General features: G+C 36.8%; 1 protein-coding gene across 1 annotated transcript in view; it reads left to right on the top strand.

Annotated features, from left to right (window-relative positions):
- METTL8 (methyltransferase like 8) overlaps positions 1 to 20,232 on the top strand; it is a 28,475-nt gene extending 8,243 nt beyond the window's left edge. Inside the window, 10 exon segments of the mRNA XM_037397861.1 lie at positions 3,309 to 3,400; positions 8,137 to 8,528; positions 9,102 to 9,151; positions 11,658 to 11,721; positions 12,053 to 12,192; positions 15,252 to 15,358; positions 15,454 to 15,519; positions 16,660 to 16,817; positions 16,819 to 16,886; positions 19,955 to 20,232. Of these exon segments, the coding sequence (XP_037253758.1) occupies positions 3,309 to 3,400; positions 8,137 to 8,528; positions 9,102 to 9,151; positions 11,658 to 11,721; positions 12,053 to 12,192; positions 15,252 to 15,358; positions 15,454 to 15,519; positions 16,660 to 16,817; positions 16,819 to 16,886; positions 19,955 to 20,132 (1,315 nt within the window). The 3' untranslated portion in view covers positions 20,133 to 20,232.
- Positions 20,233 to 20,926: the final 694 nt, after the last annotated feature.

Here is a 20,926-nt window from a genome sequence, read left to right as displayed (position 1 = left end):
CTTGCTGGCAACTGTCAGAGGTTAATAGACAAGCTTTTGTTCTGAAATGAAGTTTCCAACTTGCTGGGTTTTTTAGAAGCTATTATTCTTTTTAGTAGTCCATCTTATTTATTGGTTGGTCCATTTTACTTTTTAATTAGATTATTTCAGAAGTTTCTCTAATAAAATTCTGATGAATAAAAACATCTTAAGAGAAGACTATGATGCAGAAGACTGTCTTCTGGTTAATAAACTAATATCTTCATTATTCTTTTTAGTCTCTAAATTTGGGCTTAACTCATGAGGTAAGATATGCAACTAGATCTGTCATCTGTTACTGTTTTCTAAACCAGATGTCCCCAAGCCATGGTCCTCAGCGCATGCTATCTTATGGTCGAATGTGGAGTTATTTATACTTCTGTAAGTTCCTTGGTCAAGGAAGCTGGAAGCTGGCTAGTTATTGTGTTAAGAGTGTGAAGTTTGTCTCAGTGTTTCATAAATCTATATGCAGTATAGTGTTTAAGCATCTTCAAGACTCAGTAGCTCCTGCTAGGTGGAAAAATCGTTTAATTGTGTGAATGCTTGTTCAAATGTAGGCTATATAGTCAAGGCAGGAAAAGATTTTAAGATAAAGGCCATCCTTTTCTGTAACATTGGACCTCAATGAAACTCAGTTTTGTTTCATTTTTTAATTTCCTGCCAAATAGCTGATCATGTATTGCTTCAGATTTTCTTGCTAGCTTTTGGTGACAGTCTAATACAGAGTTATCAAACTACGATGCAGGTGGTTGGGATGGATTGTGAAGATGGGATTGCAAGGAACAGGGTTGTTTAGAAAGTGGATCTGCAGATGAATCCGTCCATGTATCTCAGAAGGGAAAACAGGTGAAACTGAGTGGGAGCAGAGGTTGCATGGAAGTTGTAATGGTCTTAAAAAATCAAGAACCTGGCTATGAAGTGAGAGGAGGTCCTTGGATCTGGAACTTGCTGAGTCAGCCGGGGTCTCACCAGGGAGGTAAGGGGGATCAGGATGAGTGGTGGTTGAACTAAATATTAGATCATGCAGGGTGAGCATAAGAGAATCATCTACCTTAGCATTCAGCTATGAAAATTTATATCATTTTGTTTTCCACTTACCATCTTTGATACTTCATAAAGTGGCATCTTTCTTTTTGCCTGTGTGTAAATTGGCAGGGAGCCAAAAGCTGCTACCATTGCTGCTAGGAATACTAAGCAAATTAAATCTGGAAACTAATGCTTTAGATATTTGCTGTGGTCCTTTTCTGTCATTTCAAGAGAGAATAATGAATGATATTAAACATTGGAGCAAAAAATGTCTGCTTCTATTCAGGTTGTTAACTGGCATAGTTTTCATATGTTTGTTTTCAGAGATAATTAAACCCTATGTTAGCAAACAAATTAATGGAAAAGGGCTATGTTGAATAAGCTGAACTGAAAGTAGCATTACTCAATCTCATGTCAGGCCTACTCATATTAACAGATCTGGTGTGGTTAAAATGGGTAGTTTGCTTTGCTGCTGTCAATGCTTAGCTTAAAACACTTCTGTATTTAAAAACTTCTGTGCTTAGAATTCTTCTGTGTTGTTTTCCTGCCAACTTCTATTGCTGAAGGAGCTGCCCCATTTGAAGCATCCAAAATACGTAAACAGTTTGCATAAGAACTATGCTATGTCCACTGTCCTTTGGATTTTGATCAAGACATGCTGCTACAGTCCTGTGTTTGGGGTCTTCCATATAGAAATTTATAGGAAAGAGCCAAAAGATCTTTCTTCAGCTTTATGAATTTCCAGGGAGGGGCAAAAGGAAAAAAAGATGTTGATGATGATGATGGACTTCAGGCACCTATAATATTGTGTGTAAAGCCTTTAAGGGCTCTGACAGACACACAATAATGGATTAAAATTACTCAGCTAAAGCTTACACCACAGCAAGTCATCTGTCGGAAGGGCTGGCTATAATGTTGTCATCTGTATAGTCCTTGGTTTCAGCTTGCTGAAATAGGCAAGGTCAAAAATGGTGATGGCATTGAGGGAAGCAAGTCTTTCCGAGAGGATGACTGCCTAGTAATGCTTTGGTCATTCAGTTTTATTCTACTACGGCACATCTGTCAGAGCCTTGACACTGCACAGAAACATTTGGTATATGAACAAATACAGGAAGGGGAGAGGCAACCTGCTGGGGACAGTAATGAGAAATACTTCAGTACAGATTTGGAAATCAAGTCTGAGGCAAGCAGACAAATACATACCAATTAGCCTCCCACAATTAACAAAAGAGAAACAGTGAAGGTCTAAGGATTAGATTATCTATATGTCACAAAGTATGGAGCAGGAAGATGCTTGTTAGCTTTTAAAGACAACTAACTCTTTTCAAGTTGGCACCTTGTTCCTTTTCCCATAGTAACCAATGGAATTTTAGTCATAGGCTTTCAGTTAATTAATTTCAGTAAGATTAGGATCTAATAGCGTACATGAATTATATTATCGAATTTAATCTGATTTCTAAAACTGTTCAGACTGATTGATTTGGAGGGACAGCTGATTTGCTTTTAAGAGCTGCCAGCAGCACGTTTTTGGGCACTCCCCATTGTGGCCTGATCCAAACAGAATCTGCAGGGAAGGCAGTTTAATCATCAGGGTCAGATCTTGGCTTGATTTTGTGACCATTTAATGAAGGAAAATAACATTTTGTTAACCACTTTACACAAATAAAGATAGCATAGACTGGAGCCATTGTAGCACTGTTTGTCTTTTCTTAGGAATGTCTCATTCTTTTTTCTCAATGTTTTCTGTCTCTATTCACCAAATCAGTAAAATCCTGTTCTTCTTGAATAGGTGGATTATGCTCCCTGTTTCAGGAACAGCTGATTCTTTTGCTAAATGAACTTTGTTCCTCATCATGAACATTAGTAATGTGAGAAGTTTCTTGCATCAGGATGTTTGCTGATAGGTCTGTTACTCTATTCAGCTAAACACAACTCTAATGGGACACTCAAAATACATTCTTATACAGGCACTCAATTTATAGGATATGTGTTAATTCTGTTATTAAGAAAAAAATGCATACTACTACAGTATATATATACAGTATATATACTCAAGTATAACTTCAGTTTTACCTAACTAGTAACTTTTATCTATTATATGCTGAAACTTAGTTTTTAGCTGTCAGTCTCCTTGTGGTCATTTCCTTGCATTCAAAAAGAAAATGTACTTGAGACAGTGTAGGTAATTTGTGACTGTTTTCCCTGTTAAAAAAAGATTATGGAAAATGCTATTTAAAGGCTGGTTCTTCAACTGTCTTTTGCAGGGACCACATGCAGTGGTCACAAGAAGAAGAGGAGAATGCCAAGGAAAAAGTGGCAGAGAACTCACTTGTGAAAGTCCAATGGGAAGATCAAGGTAAACAATTTCCTAATGGCTTAAAATGGCTTCCTATTTTAATGCTATTAAAGCATTTAAAGATGGTTTGAAATCCAGGAGCACTCTTTTTATTTCTACATTCTCTTGTCTAAATTTGTGGTTGGGTCGTGTCTGTTCCCTCCTCCCCTCCCTTCCTTTGTTGCCTCAACAGATCGTATCAAAGTGTGTTTTTCTAGCAATTCAGTTACTTATTTGAGCAATTTTGCATTTGGTGGGTCAGTAGGCTCTGTGTAAAACAAGTACATCAGTATGGTGGAGTTGCAAGTTCTGGCTCCTTTTGCAGTGCTTCAGAATAAAACTGCTAATACACAGGACTGTTACTTCATCAAAAGGAATTAATTTGCAGCCAGCTAGGGTGCTGGGGATTAAAATTCCCATGTACAATACTCAAATGCTTTTTAATGATTTGTAGAGTATTTAGAGAACTAGTGTTTGTACATTGCACCATTTAACTTTCATTTAAGTGCCATGAAATTGTACTGGTCCCAGCTGGTGCCAGCTTGCTGCCTTGGCTGGGCTGAGCTGGGAGTGCTTCAGGAAGCAGTGTGTACACTTTGCGTGGAAGGTATTCCAATACATCATGCGGAATCTGCTCTGTAAATGATTAAAGAATTTCATACCTGTTTTTTAGAAGGGAAACTGAATGTATTCTGCATTTCTGAAGAATGATAGCTCTAGGTTCAAACTGGTAAAATAAACCCTAGACTAAACTCTAGAATAGTTATGTATGCTAAAGCCCTAGTATCAACTTGATAGTAACATAGAAGACTGGATTCTTGATTTGTTCCTTTATTAGAAGGATATTCTGAAAAGAATTACTTGGATGTCCTGGAACCTCAGTTTACTTAGCGTGTCTTGAACCTGTCAAATTAGATGGTGTCCTTATGATCCTGTGCTCAGTTTCATTGGTGTAACTAGGGTACATGTTGGATTTTAATTGAATTACCTGTGAATGCATCTTGGATTGTGTGCCCTTCATCACTTTGAATGCTATGGGATTGTCACCCTGCCCTTTTCTGTTACCTCTCATATTCTTTATCTAAATACAGGAGTATGATGTTTGTTTTTCAAAAATTACGTCTGGTATCTGGTATTTTCATTTGGTTTGTGTATAAAAGTTGAAAAAGAGCTCATAATTGAGAAGTAAACTGTGTAACCATGTGGCTCACAGAACCTTTCATTCTTCATCTCCAATCAATTAGAACTTAGTTTGTGCTGGTGAGAAATGGAATAATCAGGCATTTGTCTATTGCCAAGAAATACAAGAATTCAAGGACATTTCCTATGAATGCCCCTCTGTTTAGAACTTGAATAGGTGAGCATTGCTGATAGTGTTCCTTCAGAAAGCTTCAGCTTCATTCTGCAAGTGGAAGTACGTTTTGGCCTATTTGTGTGAACAATGAACTAGACTGAAGCTAACAAGCAGGTTATTTTGGGGCCTTGGAAACTACAGTAAGGGGGAAAAAAGACAAGGCAGATTTCAACAATACTACTGCATCACTAAAACAGAGTAGTTCTGATGAGCCTCATTAAAACAAGGGAAGTTAAACTGAATGAACTCATGATACTACCTTCTGGAATTTGATTTACTTATTAACGCATCCAGTTTCTTCTCAGGCATACCTATTTGTATTGAAAGATTCTGTTAAGGAGAAAGATCGATTGACTAAGGGATTTTTTTGTCTCAGAAGGTTATATGTTTATTAGTTTTGTCATTTTTACAGGCTTTGGAAAATTTGGTAGTCAGACTACTTAAATATAGAAACTGAAACAAAAAATTGATAATAATACTGGATGCGTGGTTATTACACAGTGGTGCAGGAGTGACCAGAGAAAGAATGGAAAGTAAAGTGTTCTTTCACTTGAATCTATGTAATGCCATACTAATACAGTCTGAAGGGCTGACTTTAGCTATTGCTTTCCTTCAGTTCTGAAATCTGGAAAACTTGATGGGAATCAAACTACAAGGGTTCTGCGCAGACTTGTGGGAAAGTAGTGACTATAACAAGGGGTGATGATGATTTAAGAACCTTTTGAGTAGAAGGGTTGGGTTATTTTATACTGAAGCTGAGCAATCTGTGAATGTGCAACTTACACTATCGAAATCTGGTATATATGACCTCAATCAGCTCTGCAGTTTTATTATAAAACAAGTCTGTACAATTACACTGCATGGCTGGGTCTTGCCCTTTAATAATACAATTGGAGGTATTAAATGTTAATTTTAAAATATTATGCAGATTTCTAGGACAAGGCATTCTGCCACCTCCTTTCCGCTTCCCACTGCCTGTCTGTGCCTCTAATGATAATACTCAGCCTTGTTTATCTCTGAAAAGCTGTAGCGATTAAGGAAATAGTATGTTAAGATTTAAATGAGAGAAGCAGGAGAAATGCACCATATATTTATTCTGTGCATTTGTATTAAAAGAATTAATGGGTCAGTGTATGTGAGTAAGGACAGAATAAAAAAGGCAACACGTTATATGATGTACACTTAATAAGAGATGTCAAACAAGAAACAGTTCTGTAAATGCTTTGGGAATGAGGGGGAAAAAGCAAGAAAAAGGTTTGGTTTGGTACTTAAGGATGAGGAAGGGAAAACCATCAACAAAAGAGACATTGAAAAAGCTGTAATTCTTATCTTTTTATCAGTCTTGCTTTGAAAGGGTTAGCTGCAGTCCAGTGGCTAGCACAATTAGTGCTAGAGAAGGAGGAAAGATCTTGTTCTGGTACTGAGGAAGAACAGGTTACAAAGTACATCCATAGAGTACACGAATGACTAGGAAAGCAGAAAAGAGAGTATTTACTTTTTTAAAAAGGGAGGTGGGAAAAGAAAAGAGTCAGATAATTAGTTTCAGTTCCTGGAAAAATACTGGAAGAGTTAATCCAGAGCTTGCAGACACTGGGTTTGGAAGAACAAAGGATATGAATACTGGCCAAGAAATGTTTTTCAAAAATAAATCATGTAAAATCAAGCTAATTTCCTTCTTGGAGAAGGTTACCAGCCCCGGGGATAAGGAAAGAGCAGCAGAAGTCCTGAAATTTATCCTTAGTCAGGCTTCTAACTTGCTTTACTTGACATTTTCATAAGCAAGTTAGGCAAGCGAGAGCTAATGAAACTGCTTTTGGGTGAATGAATGCCTAGAGAGCCTTTCAGAATTGGAAGGCTGTGCTGGGCAGAGAAGCATTTTGTTCTGTGTCCAGATCTGCTTGGTATTTTCATTAGTGACCTCAGGAAATGGGAGACTTGAAGATGATCCTAAGTGAAGAGATGTTTCAAGTATGTTGAAGGATGGGATTAGGATTCAGAAAGATCTGGAGAAATGTTGGAAAAAAGGATCTGAAAGATAAAAATTTGCTAAAAATATATGTAGAATACTTTGCTTAGGAATAATTCCTTGAAAAATATACTAGGTTCTGGAACAATTGGCTAGGTAGTCATTTTGCAGAAGATCTGAGGGTTGTGGTGAATCACTAGCTGAATCAGCAGTGTCACGCTGTTGCAAAATGGCAAGCTGGGAGTTATAAACAGGATTACAGCCTGTAAACCTTGTAAAGTATTTTTTTTTGCTCTGTGTTGATAATGCCTTTACCGGAATACAGCACCTAAAGGTAATAAATCAACTGGAGACAATCTAGAGAAGAAAAATAAAAATGATCAGAACTTTAAAAATCATGACTTCTGTGGAAAAAAAGGAGAGTTAGGTTTAGACAATCTAGAGAAGAGCTTGTTTATGGGAGACATAGTGAAAGACTTCAGTTGCTTTATCTGCTTTGTTAATGGGCCAAGAATTACTGGACTTAAATTGCAGTAAGGAAGTTTCAGATTAGGTAGTGGAAAAGGTCTCTATCTGTACAGATGGTGAAGGACTGTAATTATTACTGAAGAAAGCTGTCAAACCTATATGAAAGGTTGTATTTTAAGATTGCACAAATTTCTGTGGAGAAGGAGTATGAGTTCCCTGACCAGTGAAAACCTTTCCAGTCCTATTCTTTGACATTCTAACACTGCTAGAATGTTTTGTGAACTAAAAGTTAACTCAGAGGTCTATTGTAAGACTCTCTGAAGTGTTTTGCAAGTAAGAAAGCAAAGATTTTGCTTCTGACTGTATTGTTACATTCTGTCAAAACTGCATTGTTGAATGGTTGAGTGAATTACTGTCTGTTGGCTGCGCAGTAGCATTTATCATTGCAGTTCACAGAACTAGGTTTCTAGTTGATGACTTTTTTGAGACATGACTACCTACCAACAAATTTTCAATAAAACATAAATCAATCAATAAAACAATTTGTTTATAGAATTTCATAAATAATGAAATTAATTTCAATTTAGTATTTCTTAAACAGGAAGAACATGGAGAACATTCAGTTGAAAAGATGCATTGTTTTTATTGAGACATGAAAGCTTGCCTAAGAAATTCACAGGTTTATATTTTGGTGATGTTTTGTTATGCCAGTATATTAAAAAAAAAAAGATGCAGAAAGCCTGTCTGCCCCATCCTAAGTAGCATAAAATCTAATTAAACCCTCATGGGAGTTATTTTGAGCACAGGTTAAGACAAGACCCAAAATTTGTATGTTTTTATTTAAATATGGACCATGTTGGAAACTATGGATTTTTAAACTGTAAATTTGGGTCCCAAGTTCCATTTTGCTTTACAGTATTTTGTAGCTAAGCTTCTATTCACCAAGTTTTTGTTTTGTTTGAATTTCAGATAAATATGAGAGAGAAGCTAGCAAATATTGGAATGAATTTTACAAGACTCATAAAAATAATTTTTTCAAGGATCGCAATTGGCTGTTTCTAGAGTTCCCAGAAATTCTTCCAGAGAAAAGGAGACAAGAGTTGAAAACAGAAGAAAGATCTTCAGAACACACAAAAATAAATAGTACCAACAGTTTTTTACACAAAAATGAAATGTTTGAGGAAGGAGAAAAATATTGGAAGAAAAATGATGGAGGTGGTTCTACTGCTGTACAAGGATATGTATATAATAAAAAGCAAGAAAAATCTCCTGCTGACAATCCTCAGGGTAAAGTCTGTGGAGGAGAACTTGGCAGGCTAGAATCCTTCCCTGGTAGTGATGCCACTTACAGAATATTAGAGGTAATGCACTGCAAATACTCTACCCATCATACAGAACTCAATTGCTCAAAAGCCTGTTAAAGACGCTTAATAAATATCAAGAAAGTAAGCTTTCAGAATTGTACGTACTACAGTCACTTATGGCAGAAACTTTCAGAAAAACCTAGAATCTTGGCTTTGTTTTCCCTTTAAAGTTTATCCCAAATCAGAATTGAGGGCTAGACTGTCAGATTCAATTTTCGCTGGAATTTGGGTTTCAGATTTCCTAAGGAAACTTATGCCTTAAAGTGCTCTGTTCTTGAAGTACAAGTACTTGACTAATTTGTGCCAAATGGTGAAATTGGACAAGAATATCGTATTTTCCTATGCAGTTTGAGAGGTGGATTCTCTCTTAACTTTAGAAAGCCATTGAGGAGAAACATGATCATAGCAATGATTTGAGAATTGTAGCACGAGCTGTTTATACCTTTTCTGTCCAAAATACCTTCAGGCCTAATGGGTCCTGCCTACCAACTCATGTAAGACGAAAGATAAAAAACCAGGAGGTTTTATTTGCTCATGTATTTTAACTTTTTGATTTTCTTCTGATTTTAGGTTGGTTGTGGTGCTGGGAACAGTGTCTTTCCTATTTTGAAAGTTCTATGGTATGTAGTGCTGCATTTTCAAATATGAAAATTCTGTTCTCATCTTCTTAATTTTCTGCAAATGTTGGTGCTAGACTGGTGCTGCAGGAAGTGTTGAGAGTCCTGAAATTCTGATTGCTTGCAGACCTCAGATAATGTTGGTAGCACCAGCACAAGATACTCCTCATACTGGTCAACCCTAGTCTTGGGAGGACCATATTTGCTTACAAGGTTTGTCTTCAGGTGTGTTCAGGCTGATTTCTGGTAGTTAAAATCAGTCAGGTAAAATAGTCTCTTGTCTTATATGTCACTGTAAAGCTACCAGATATCTCTTCAAAAGTCCAAAATCGGGGACAGTAGATAATGACATGTGATCTAATGGTAAGAAGTTGTGTTATTTCTGAATTTGGCTGGTAAGCTTTGTCATATTGCTTCAGGTTTTAGTGTCAAGGAAGGTGCAAGTTCTGTATTGCATTACTTAATTCCTTGAAACATCTTAATCCACTTAGCGTCCAGTTTTAGAAAAAGCTGTTACAACAGCATGTCCTCTCTCCATGTAGGCAGGAAGGCTTTATTGGAAAGGCTGTGTATGTATAAGGGTTGAAATAGTTTTCTTTTTATTCATGCCTTGAAGAGCTTGAGTTTGGTATTCTATAAATGAATTCTGATTGCTGGCATCACCACTATACAGAAATACTCGGTTTTGCAGATATGGAAAGAAGAGAGCAGGAGGAATTGAGTGATGCACCAAGGTCATACGTGCAACTCATTAGTGTTACCAATGCGTCTTCATCCCACAAGTTCCTTGCTTTAGACAGCATGTAATGAAAGGGGAGCCCTGTTTCATATGAAAAGTTTGGAAAGTAACACTATATAGGGAAAAGATATAATGTGGCTGTATTAAAAAAGATGAGACAAACTTTTGTGTCTTCCTCACAGGAGGCATTAGTCATAGGTTGGCATTTCTGCTAATTAAGAATCCACTCATTAGGTATTTTTCCTGGAGATCTCTATTCTTATATGTAAATCCTCCAGTCAATCACATTGGCTGGTACATTGAACAACTCACATTTATCTTGTATGTGAACTGATGGAAACCCCTCTTATCTCTTAGCAGACCTGGCTTTATAGCACAGTTGGGTTTACTATTATTTAATAGTATTAAAGTTGCATAATATAAATACAGAAAAAATGATATAAATAATATAAAAATTTTGTATGCCTATAAAAAGAAGCCAGTGTCAAGTATGGGTGTATCCTGGCTACAAAAAACAATTCCATTTAGGTTTGTAATGTAACTTCTAAACAGCTTCCCACTGCCTTCCTTAAATTTTAAGTTACTGCTTTTTAATACAATGCATCATGAAATTGCCATCCCGATCAAGCTGTGTCTTTGTTTTAAGTTGACTTTCTACATAGCTCCTCTTCTGTTGTAAAAAAAAATTGAAATAACATCCTAACAAGTCAATTGGGTAGTCAGCCTGACCTTTCCCAAGGGACTGGCTGGGTCTAAAGCCAGGCTGCTTGTCTTCATCCATGACAAATATCTAAACTCATCAATCCTCATGGTGGGCACAGAACTGATAAAAGTTTTGCTCAGCAACAAAGATGGAATATATTTTGGTCCACAAGGGTTCTCCTTTTGAGCCCTCAGAGAAAAGTCTCTAACTTAGCAGTGTATACTGTGAGATCTTATGGTGCTGCCGGAGTTTGATTCCCTTTCTAAAGAAACCATCTGTCCAAAATCTCCAATATTTTTAAAGACACGTTAATTGATCATGAGTTGACTGTGAGGTCATCCCTCACTAGGTTTTGAGGGGGTTGCTCAGTTTCTCTTAAGTGATTTTTTTGGAGATGAAAAAAATCTCTCCATAGAGTTACTAGTATGTGATGAATGGTACAAGGAAATTTGCAGCTGGCTGAGTCTTGGATGGGACAGGAAGGTAAAAGACAGCTACAGTAAATTCTTACTCATCTTGGCTTACAAAATGAAGGGGATAATGGAGGAAAACAACCAATACTGCTTAATCTAATCAAAAGCACAGCAAGGCAGTGCATGGGAACCCAAATGTCTACAGAACTGTGGATGACTTTTTCAACACCCCACCCCTGCCCAAATCATATTGCTAATTAATAATTGCTAATGCATACATGGGCTAATGATGGAGACTTAACACAGTGCTTCTGTAAGAAAATGTGACCTATTAATGTGTAATACAACACCAGGACGTTGTCATCAATCCTGACAGCCCTCTGTGACCTTCTTTCTTTTCCTTTTCACTTCCTCCCTGACAAGGCTATCATTCTCCTTTTTATACTAACTGCCTGTTGGTATTCTTATGAATTTGTCTGCCCTATTGGTTCATTACAACCTATGTGGCTTTCCATGTGCTAGACATCAATAAGGCATGTTTGATCAAACCTGTGGAGAACCCCAAAGGGCCCTCTGTAGTTCTATGAACACTGATGTAGACTTTTATCTTTTACAATAATAATTTATTAACTGGTGTTGGTTTTGTTTTCCTAGCAATATACCCGGAACCTTTCTGTACTGTTGTGATTTTGCTTCAGGAGCAGTGGAGCTGGTAAAGGTAATTCATATGCTTGCTTTAGAGACCTTATAAGCCTGTAATTCAGGAGGCTGCCAGGAAGCTGTCTTCATGAAAAAGACTGTGATGGCTTTGACAACTTTTAACTGAAGTTTTCAATATTCCAAAGAACAAAGTCTTACTCTATGCACAGAGGAATGAATACCATCAGTGAGCTTGTTTCTCAGCTTGAGTAAGATACCAGACAGAATAGGCTTTTATATGAAATGTTTTACAATGCTGAATAATTGAAGAAAAAAAGTTTCCTGAGTCACAGTAAATGTATTAACTACTACTGTTCTCTCTGTGCCTCTTTTCATCTTTTTCCTAACAGTCACATTCATCCTACAATTCAGCCTGGTGTTCTGCCTTTGTTCATGATGTGTGTGATGATGCTTTACCCTATCCTTTTCCAGATGAGATCCTGGATGTCATTCTCCTTGTCTTTGTGCTCTCTACAATTCATCCTGACAGGTAAATGAAGACTAAAGCACAAAGCAAATGGGTTAAATCTCTTTTATCATTGGAGGTTTTCAAGAATAGCAAAAGAAGACGATGAATCTTTAATGTATTATTTACTAAGCTTCCATATATATATTTATATAAACCAAGGTATTTTAAATTCTGTTTCTCGTTTTCAGGCTTAAGAGAAAAGCTGGTCAGACTAATTCATTAGTGAGCCTCCTGTCTCCATCATAATACAAGGGGTATATTGTAACTAAATACATCCCTTATTAAAAGTGACAGTGATTCAAGAAAATTACAAATTAAAAAAACAGACCACTGGTCTTCTAGAAGGAAATTATTTTCAGTGATCATACCGAAACATTCATGATTTAACACCTTATGATAAATGCTTACGTTGCTGATTTAGCTGCACACAAATGCTTACATGCAGGCCTTTTACACCAAGGTGCATTCAGAATTTTGTAACTTGTTTGGATTAAGAAAACTTGATTTACTTTTAGTGTATAGCATTATGTTGAGTACTGTTAGCCTTGTTACTAATGCCCTGTCTAAGGAACCAAACTTTGACTGTTAAGGCTGGATAATTGTGAAAATTAATGGGGTAAAAATGCAAAAGAGGGCATGTAAGTTAAACTCCTTGACTCTTCCTCTAACTAGATCATATGAAGGAAAATACATGCTGTCATTAAAATGGGCTTGGCAAACAGAACAGTATTTGCCCAAGTCTGAGAACTGTTTCCCTGCCTCAGTTATTAATGATTATTAGCTTTTCAGAAATTATTTCCCATATAAAATATTGCTCCTTCCTATTTGTTCAGAGATGAGCACGTGAGTCATGCAAAGCCTGGGTCTAGATTTCAAAAACAATTCAAGCAGTAGAGTTCAGATCTCTGTAACAGCAGTGATTCTGCCAGGAAGAAACTGGACAATAGAGACACATTCATTCAGTCGCTTTGCCTGTAGAAGCAGTAGTAGGATGTTCTGTCAGAATTTCTGTGGATCTTTTCCTGTTAGGCTTTTGACAATGTGTTTATCTTTTTTTGTCCCCATGTCAGCCTCTAAAGGCTGACATGGATACTTGTGTGTGTGTGTGTATACAAATATGTAGAAATTTCCATGTAATTATCTGTGTTGTAAGACCCACTTTCCAAAGATTTGTTAGTCACTACTGTCATGTCATAGAAGTAAAATGGCTGCATAAAGGCAAATGTAATCCAGATTCATCTTGCTCAGTATACATTTTTTCTGGAAACTTTGAGACTGGGAAATGAAAAAGAAAACCAAGAGAATGATGATGCAGAACTTCCCTACTTTGGAGACCTGGAAAATTTATGAGGGATACATTTGTATTCAGCACAATTGTTACTTAGTGATTTCTCTTCAGGCTGTTGTGTTTAGTTTTTGATAATTGCTACTCTTGTACTCCATTTTTAACACACTTTAGTTCTGTGAGAAGGGCCCTCTAAGAATTGGTTGCAGAATTTGAAAGGTATTAAACTTTCTTCAAGCTATATAATTAAAGTGCTTTAGTCCTATGGGATGAGATTTCTCAAAGCACTTTCACTTTTTGTACATGTACTTTTTTTGTATGTGCACAAAACTTATGTTTATAGGAAAAGTCTGTAATTCTGTGCACAAATACCTGTCCTGAACAGTCTCTTATTCTTAGGTGGTGCTGCCTTTTCTGTCTGTGGCAGCACACTTGATTGCTTGTGTTGAGCATGAGCAAAGAGGACAACTTTTAAAGCACTTGGCTTCCTCTAAGGGAATTCTGTGTTTAAAAAGTGTGTGATACTTTTTGTTCTTGTTTGTTTGTTTGGAGTTATGACATTATTTTCTGCTGAACTACCTCATAATCCTGTCTCTTAAAAAGCAGGGTAAGATGCCTGCATTACTGTTGTAGAAGGACCAAATTGCATTAGTGCTTGAGTTCTGACATTCTTGGGGTAAGGGGGTAAGGCCACCTGAGAGACAGGGATGGTGTAAAGATGGTGTTCTTGGCACACAGCAATTTTATGCTGATTTTGTATAGGTATGTAGGACTTACTCTTCTTTAGCTCTTTTCAGATACAGTGTACTGTCTTTCCTTTTCATTCATTTCACGTTCGCTCTGGCTCCTCATCTTCTACGTGGTCTATCTGCTTCCCTGTGGGATTTGAATTAGGCAAGGGGATTTCTCTACCTTGCAGTCTGCCCTGTGCAGACTGACTATTGTGGTCTCTCATGAATGTGGAAAGCCCAAGTCCTTCAGTTTATTTGGAAAGAGTGAGGCAAACCCAAGCCATTACTCATTAGTAACATATTTTGCGGAGCAATGCAAATGTATTTATAAGAAGCTCCAGTGTTAAAAAGTGAGAATGAAGATACTCTGGTCTAGTGAAGGGGAAAGAATACTGTGTATGGTACTTACTACTATCATACATACAGCAGGCTGGTGTAATCTTGATAAGGAAAAGCTGATGTTAGATATCACCAAGATTCACAAACTTGCCAGCATTTTGGAGGATGCAGGATTTCCTTCTCTAACTAGCAATATACAGCTGGAGTTCTGCCAGATTCCTTGCCTGAGGTACTACTCAGATTCTTCTTTCCATCCTCAGCCACTAGGTGTGGAGATACTGATTTTGTGTGTATGATCAGTGCCTCCTAAAGAAATTGGGTAAGTTTTTGTCTGCCTTCCAGGCCCTTGATTTTACTGTGTATGGGAAGGAGGCTCAGTCTAGCTCACCAATGCGCATAGCTAACTGTTCATTCACTGTTTGTCATATCTACTTGACCCATATGACCTGTATACTCAAAAACTGTGGTTTAATCCATCCTTGAAACTCAGCTGAAGTGAAGGAAAAGGGCTCCTTTTCTTTTCAGTTTGTATTCTCTTACATTTCCTTTTAAATTTTTGGTTTAGAGGCTTTTTTGTAGAGTTCTTCCAGTTGACTAGTGACTGGCCTTTTTATCGTAAATATAGACACATCTCACTGTAGTTTGAGTAATCTATGTACATTCCAAGCACCTAGAAAAACAAGTTATGTTTGCAGATTTCACCAGTATCCTATCTATTTTCTAAGGATGCAAGGGGTTGTAAATAGGTTGGCTAAACTACTGAAGCCTGGAGGAATTTTGTTATTTCGAGACTATGGAAGATATGACACAGCTCAAGTTCGTTTTAAAAAAGGTAATTCCTGAATGCTTTTGTAGTTCATTGTTCATTTTAACTTTTTTTTAAAAAAAAGTGACATGTCCTTTCTTTGTATTGCTCTAATGCCTTAGGTCGTTGCTTGTCAGAAAATTTTTACGTACGAGGAGATGGAACCAGAGTGTATTTCTTTACCAAAGGTATGAAATGGTATAGCTTCATAAAAAGGATTGTGTCTCTCAAGATGATTTGGGTTATAAAAGCTCATCTTAGGACAGAAATTTAAAGAAGGTTTTATTGGCTGCTTTTTAAAATACTCTGCTTTTACAAAGCACAAAGCTAACTGTTGTAAGAAAATTCCCTTTATGTATACACTTGTTGCATCTGGACTCCTGCAAGATTCTTTACTGACATTACTGGAAACTTCTCTTTGTCTAAGCATCTTGTGTCTAATCGTATGGTCAAATTCTGTTATTTAAAGATGTACTCAGTTTCTTTCTTAAAATTTAGATAAACATGCTTGGAAGGACAGTTGGTAGCAGTGCTCTGATATTTTGTTCTGCTGTGTTGGTGAATCTGAGCTACGACGCTGCTCTTTCTGCAGGAGCTAAACTTAAATTCCTGATGATGGGATGCTATTGCTCTTTTCCCATCCACTCAACTTGGTTCTGTTGGCAGTCAGCTTAGACTAGTATGTTTTAGCCCAGCTACTGGAAATTGTGAAAGCAAGCAGCACAGTACTTTTTCTTCCCTTTCACTCTCTGCAACCTAGACTATAAGCAGTAGAGATGGATCAGGATTTATCCCAACCTGAGTAATTTTAGAAGTGAGAAGGAGGATCTGGGATGTGTATGGGAAGTCACTTGAATTCAAAGTTTTCTCATTTTTTAAATTTCTTGGTTTGTGCTTTCTCATGACAGAGAAGCATAAAGTTTTCCAGTGGTGACTGGCAAGAAGGAGAAAATTAGGTTGGCATAGATGTGTGGATTATCGTTTGGCAGGTGAAATAGCTTTATCTCAATAATGTACAGTGACCAAATGACATGCATTTGTTTTCCTCAACGGCATACTGAACCCTCTGAAGAAGCAGGATCTGTGAATGCCATGAGTAATAACCAGTGTGGTTTGGGCCTCAGCATAACATTTTTTACTGTAATATAAATCAAGACCTGTGAAAATTGATTTCTAACAAAAGACTTCTTGCAGGCAGTTTCCTTGATCTTTCAAATCTCAAAACAGATTTGGTTCCATCTTTGGTTGAACTGCAGACTGTTAATTACTACGTTCTACAAATGTATTTATTTTTTTTAATTGCAATACTTCTTCATATGACAAAATAGATGAGGTATGGAACATGTTCAACTTGGCTGGATTGACTGAAGTACAGAATTTAGTTGATCGGCGATTACAAGTAAACAGAAAGAAAAAAGTGAAAATGCAGCGAGTTTGGATACAAAGCAAGTTCCAAAAACCATTGCTGCTATCTCTGAATAATCCTGAAGAAACCACTCAAAGGCACCCTTACAGATAATTGTACCATGAACTCCAGAAACCGGAGCAAATTTGAGTATGTATATTTCCTGTAAATCTTGTGTTAGCCACTGAAAAGGAGAAATATACTGAACTAAAAACCTTTCCCTGATTTTTTTTTTTTTTTTGTGTGTGTAAACGTATGTGTGAAAATGATAATGATCCAGGGGGTGGGAGGGTGAGGGGAGGCAACATTTCTGACTTCTGCTTTATATGTTATAAAGGGATATGCATTAATCTAGTCATAACTGTGACCAGGAACTATTTTACTTCCTTGAAAATGAATAGTCAGCAAGTATAAGCATGTATCTTGTTCCTGTTGAAATTCACAATATGTAAAAAGTTTTAAACTGAAGCATGCTTATTTCAGAGATTTAGAGAAACAGAGTATCTGTTCTTACTATCACTACAAGCTGTGCAGTGTTGATTTGAGTCATGTCTCTTTTAACCACTGTGTGTCTTGCAAGTGTATTTCCTCTTTGGGGGGAAATTTCTTGATGCATAAATAATGAAGGCAAAATCTCTTTCTGATTTGCATGTAAGTTATCATTTCATACTAACTGCATGTGATATGCATAGGTATCAGTCAGTGATTGCTATCTTCTACTGCGGCTGACTTACTCCTCTGAAGTCTCTACTTTCCATCTACATGCTCATCAGAAACATGCAAAACTGGTGTTTCTGTAACAGCTTAGTGACACATACATTAAAGTGCTGTAGGTTGTAAACTGAACATAATGTAGAAAAGAATTATCAAAATGCCAAAACCATGCTGAAACCAAATAGTTAACATTTGCCTGGATAAGTACAAGCGTTATTTTTATGATACGTCAGATACACTAGAGGGAGGAGCAAAAAGAGTAGTTAAGCGTACATATTAATAATACCGTTATGGGGTAATGTAATCGCACTAAAATGGCGATCTACATGGCAGCTGAGATATTTTTGTTGTTTACAAAGATAGGTTGCTTTCTTAGGGCTTGAGTCTTAGAAAAAAGGCACAATGTTTTTATATTGACCCTGTGGAGAGACAGTGAAAGGACAGAACTACACTAGTATGTCAAGTGCTTTTAAGAAGAAAACAGAAATGCAAACACTGTTTTCAGATGCTGGCCATGATACCGAGGCTGTTGAGCTAGTATTTAAAGATGCCACTTCTGCTATTTAAATGTAATTTTACAATCAGTTAGCCACAAGGAGGAGAGGGCATGAAACAGGCGAATGAATAAAATAAATATCTTCAACAAGGATATAGAATGCATGCAATCCATAACATGTGTGCAGTTTTGAATGCATTAATATAGTGACACTCTTAAAGTCTCTTTTCTTGCTTTTGTTTTAGTCTGAAGGGTAAGCATGTCACAGCTGACAACCTTTTTTTTTTTTTTTTTTGCAAGTTGTTAGCTGCTAAGCTAAGTAGAACTGATTGTCTTCTAGAAAAAAGAAATATCTAAATTTAGAGGTTAAGTATCTTCGTCATCTTTGACAAGATGAGGGACCTGTTTAATTTCCACAAACCTAGATTTATTTCAAGAATGAGTTGCAATAAGGGGTCTTTGAAGGTAAGATCGGATCCTGCATTTCTAGTGTATTCTAAACTCCTGGTAGATTAAGATACTGTTTTATGAATTAAGTGGCTTAGAAAGCTTTGGCTAGCAATGGCGTTATTGTAACCTGCAATAAAACTCTTGTGGTGTAAGTCAAAGGTGAAAATGTATCTGTGTTTCTTCAAGCCCTAAGTCTTAAGAGACAGTAGCATTTGCATGGGAAATGTAAATAAATATATGCCTATATTTTAATTAGGTTGCTACCTTGTGTTATTAACCTTGACTTCTGAGCATGCATAGCTCTTAGTCTAGCACAAAGCATTTCAGTTGTAGAATTTTCCAGGGGTGGTGATGGTGATGATAAGCTCTTGAGCACCATGTAGTCTTATTCATGTGTGTGATGTAGATTTTCCATGTGTAGAGGCTAATGGAATGTTTGCTTTGGCTTTCACACTGATATGTTGATTCTGGCAAAATCTTAATATGCTATGTTTTTAGTTTAACAAAAATGTGACATCAGAAGAAACCAAACCCTGAATTCTCATATGGCCTTGAGCAAAACTGGCTGTTTCTCTTCCACACCTTGAAGCAGTAGTATTGCTGCGTCTTTTAGAATAGTAGTTACTTTTTAGAAGTAATAAGATCAGCTACTATTTGTCAGTGTAGAATATCCACTATAAACTGTAAATAGTCTGAACAGTTTTAAGATTGATAGAAGGGGAAATGGACAAAACCATTATTCCTAATAAGAACTTTTGAATCTGAGTAGGATGCTCTGTATTTTGGCTTCATGACATTTCAGTTTTTAAAAAAATTAATCAAAGTCATGTTTTAAAATACTTCTCAATTACCTGTATTAGTTGGGAAAACTAGTATTACAATATAAGCAAAAGAAAGGAATTATAACTATGAAATAAGAGAAAGAGATGCAGACAACTATATAGGAAATCCAGTTTTAAATCACTTACTGTTAATTCTGGGGGAAAGAAAAATTAGGGTATTGCACAGTATAGAAATGCAGAAAACAGCATAGAAAAAGACTGTAAGTTTCACTTTTGAGATCTGAAGTTACTTCTTCAATCAGGTATGTACCTGAAATCTCTAATTATATAAACTTATACAAGTACAGAGTATGTAAATACTAAACATTTTAATTGTGAATTGCAAATAGGGGTTTTTGGTTGGTTGGTTGGTTTTGGGTGGTGTTTTTTTGGTTCACCATGACTTCCTATACTAGTAAAGAAGACTTGTGAATATATACAAGTGGCAATTAGAGAAGGGTAATCTTGTTAGAATTGAGCTTTGACTTCGCTGGTTTTATTGGCTTAGGCTTGCTTGATCAATAGTGTGTACTTTTTGCCAGTCTCCACTGGTATAACGTTGCATGTACATACAGGGATACATGAGAATGGTACTCACTGGCTTAGATCTTGCTTGTTTTTTAAGGAAGTACATGACAGCTATAAAGTAAAGAAAGTGATCTTTTTTTCCTACACTAATTCTGAAGTATCTAGTCACTAACAATTAACTGATACAAAAAATATTGGTTATTTTCCAGCAAAACCAAGGCAGGTGCTTGTGCAGTTATCCACAAATCACTGAATCTGAAGAGGACAACCAAAATGCAGGGCAGATGGGGAGACAGCGGGAACCCTAGTGACACTAGGGCGAAGTTTCTTGTATTGAAAACTGCTGTTTCTGCTTTGTCTTTGGCTTGTGACTTGGCTAATCTGTAGATTCCACTGTTCAATAATGACTAAAAATTTGTAACAAACCATCCTGAAATTTGTATTAAACGCCAGTGGAAATAAAATAAATTTCGCTGCTTCATTTTGATTTGTGGTATGATCTTTTTTCACTGCTGTGGTGTGCTCTTAGATTTGTTGACATATGCCTTATTTCCCCTTTTTCCTGTGCTTAGTAGACAATTAAGCAGTTTCCACAGAAGCCATATCACTAAAGTTTGCTGGATGGGTTACTTCTAGGATCAAAGCAAGAGAGTTTTATTTCCTTCTGTACAGAACAGATTGCTTTTTCTTTTTGTATGAATGCAATTAATTGTATAGATGCTAAATTAATACGGTGGTATTAGCTGTATTTTTAAATTATTTTAAGCCATACATACCTTAGGGTATGCTGTTAGTAATGGCAGTGATAATAGTAGACAGTTCATACATAAACCATTTCTTCTTTATAGAGTGTCTTCATAATGGGTGGTTCAACCTTGGAATGGACTGACCAAGAAGAATGAGATGCAGAGCTGAACAGGGGACTGAGGAACAGAACACCATGGGCACCATATAGGGAGGAGATGCAAAACAGGAGACAGCGTGGCAGGGTGAGGACTCTGTGCTTAGAAACGAGTGAAATTAAGTGTAGGAGGGAAGAAGAAAAAGGGGACTGATCTGTCACAGAAATAGGGTAAAACCCTGGTAAACAAAAGAAATTGGGGTAATGGTTGGAGGTGGAAAGACCTATCTTCTAAGTCTTTTTCTCCCTAGTGGTACTGTATTTTCACAGCTTAGTGGAA

This window comes from Falco rusticolus, chromosome 8 (assembly GCF_015220075.1).
Source record: "Falco rusticolus isolate bFalRus1 chromosome 8, bFalRus1.pri, whole genome shotgun sequence".
NCBI classification, from domain to species: domain Eukaryota; kingdom Metazoa; phylum Chordata; class Aves; order Falconiformes; family Falconidae; genus Falco; species Falco rusticolus.
This window is presented reverse-complemented; position numbering and strand designations above follow the sequence as displayed.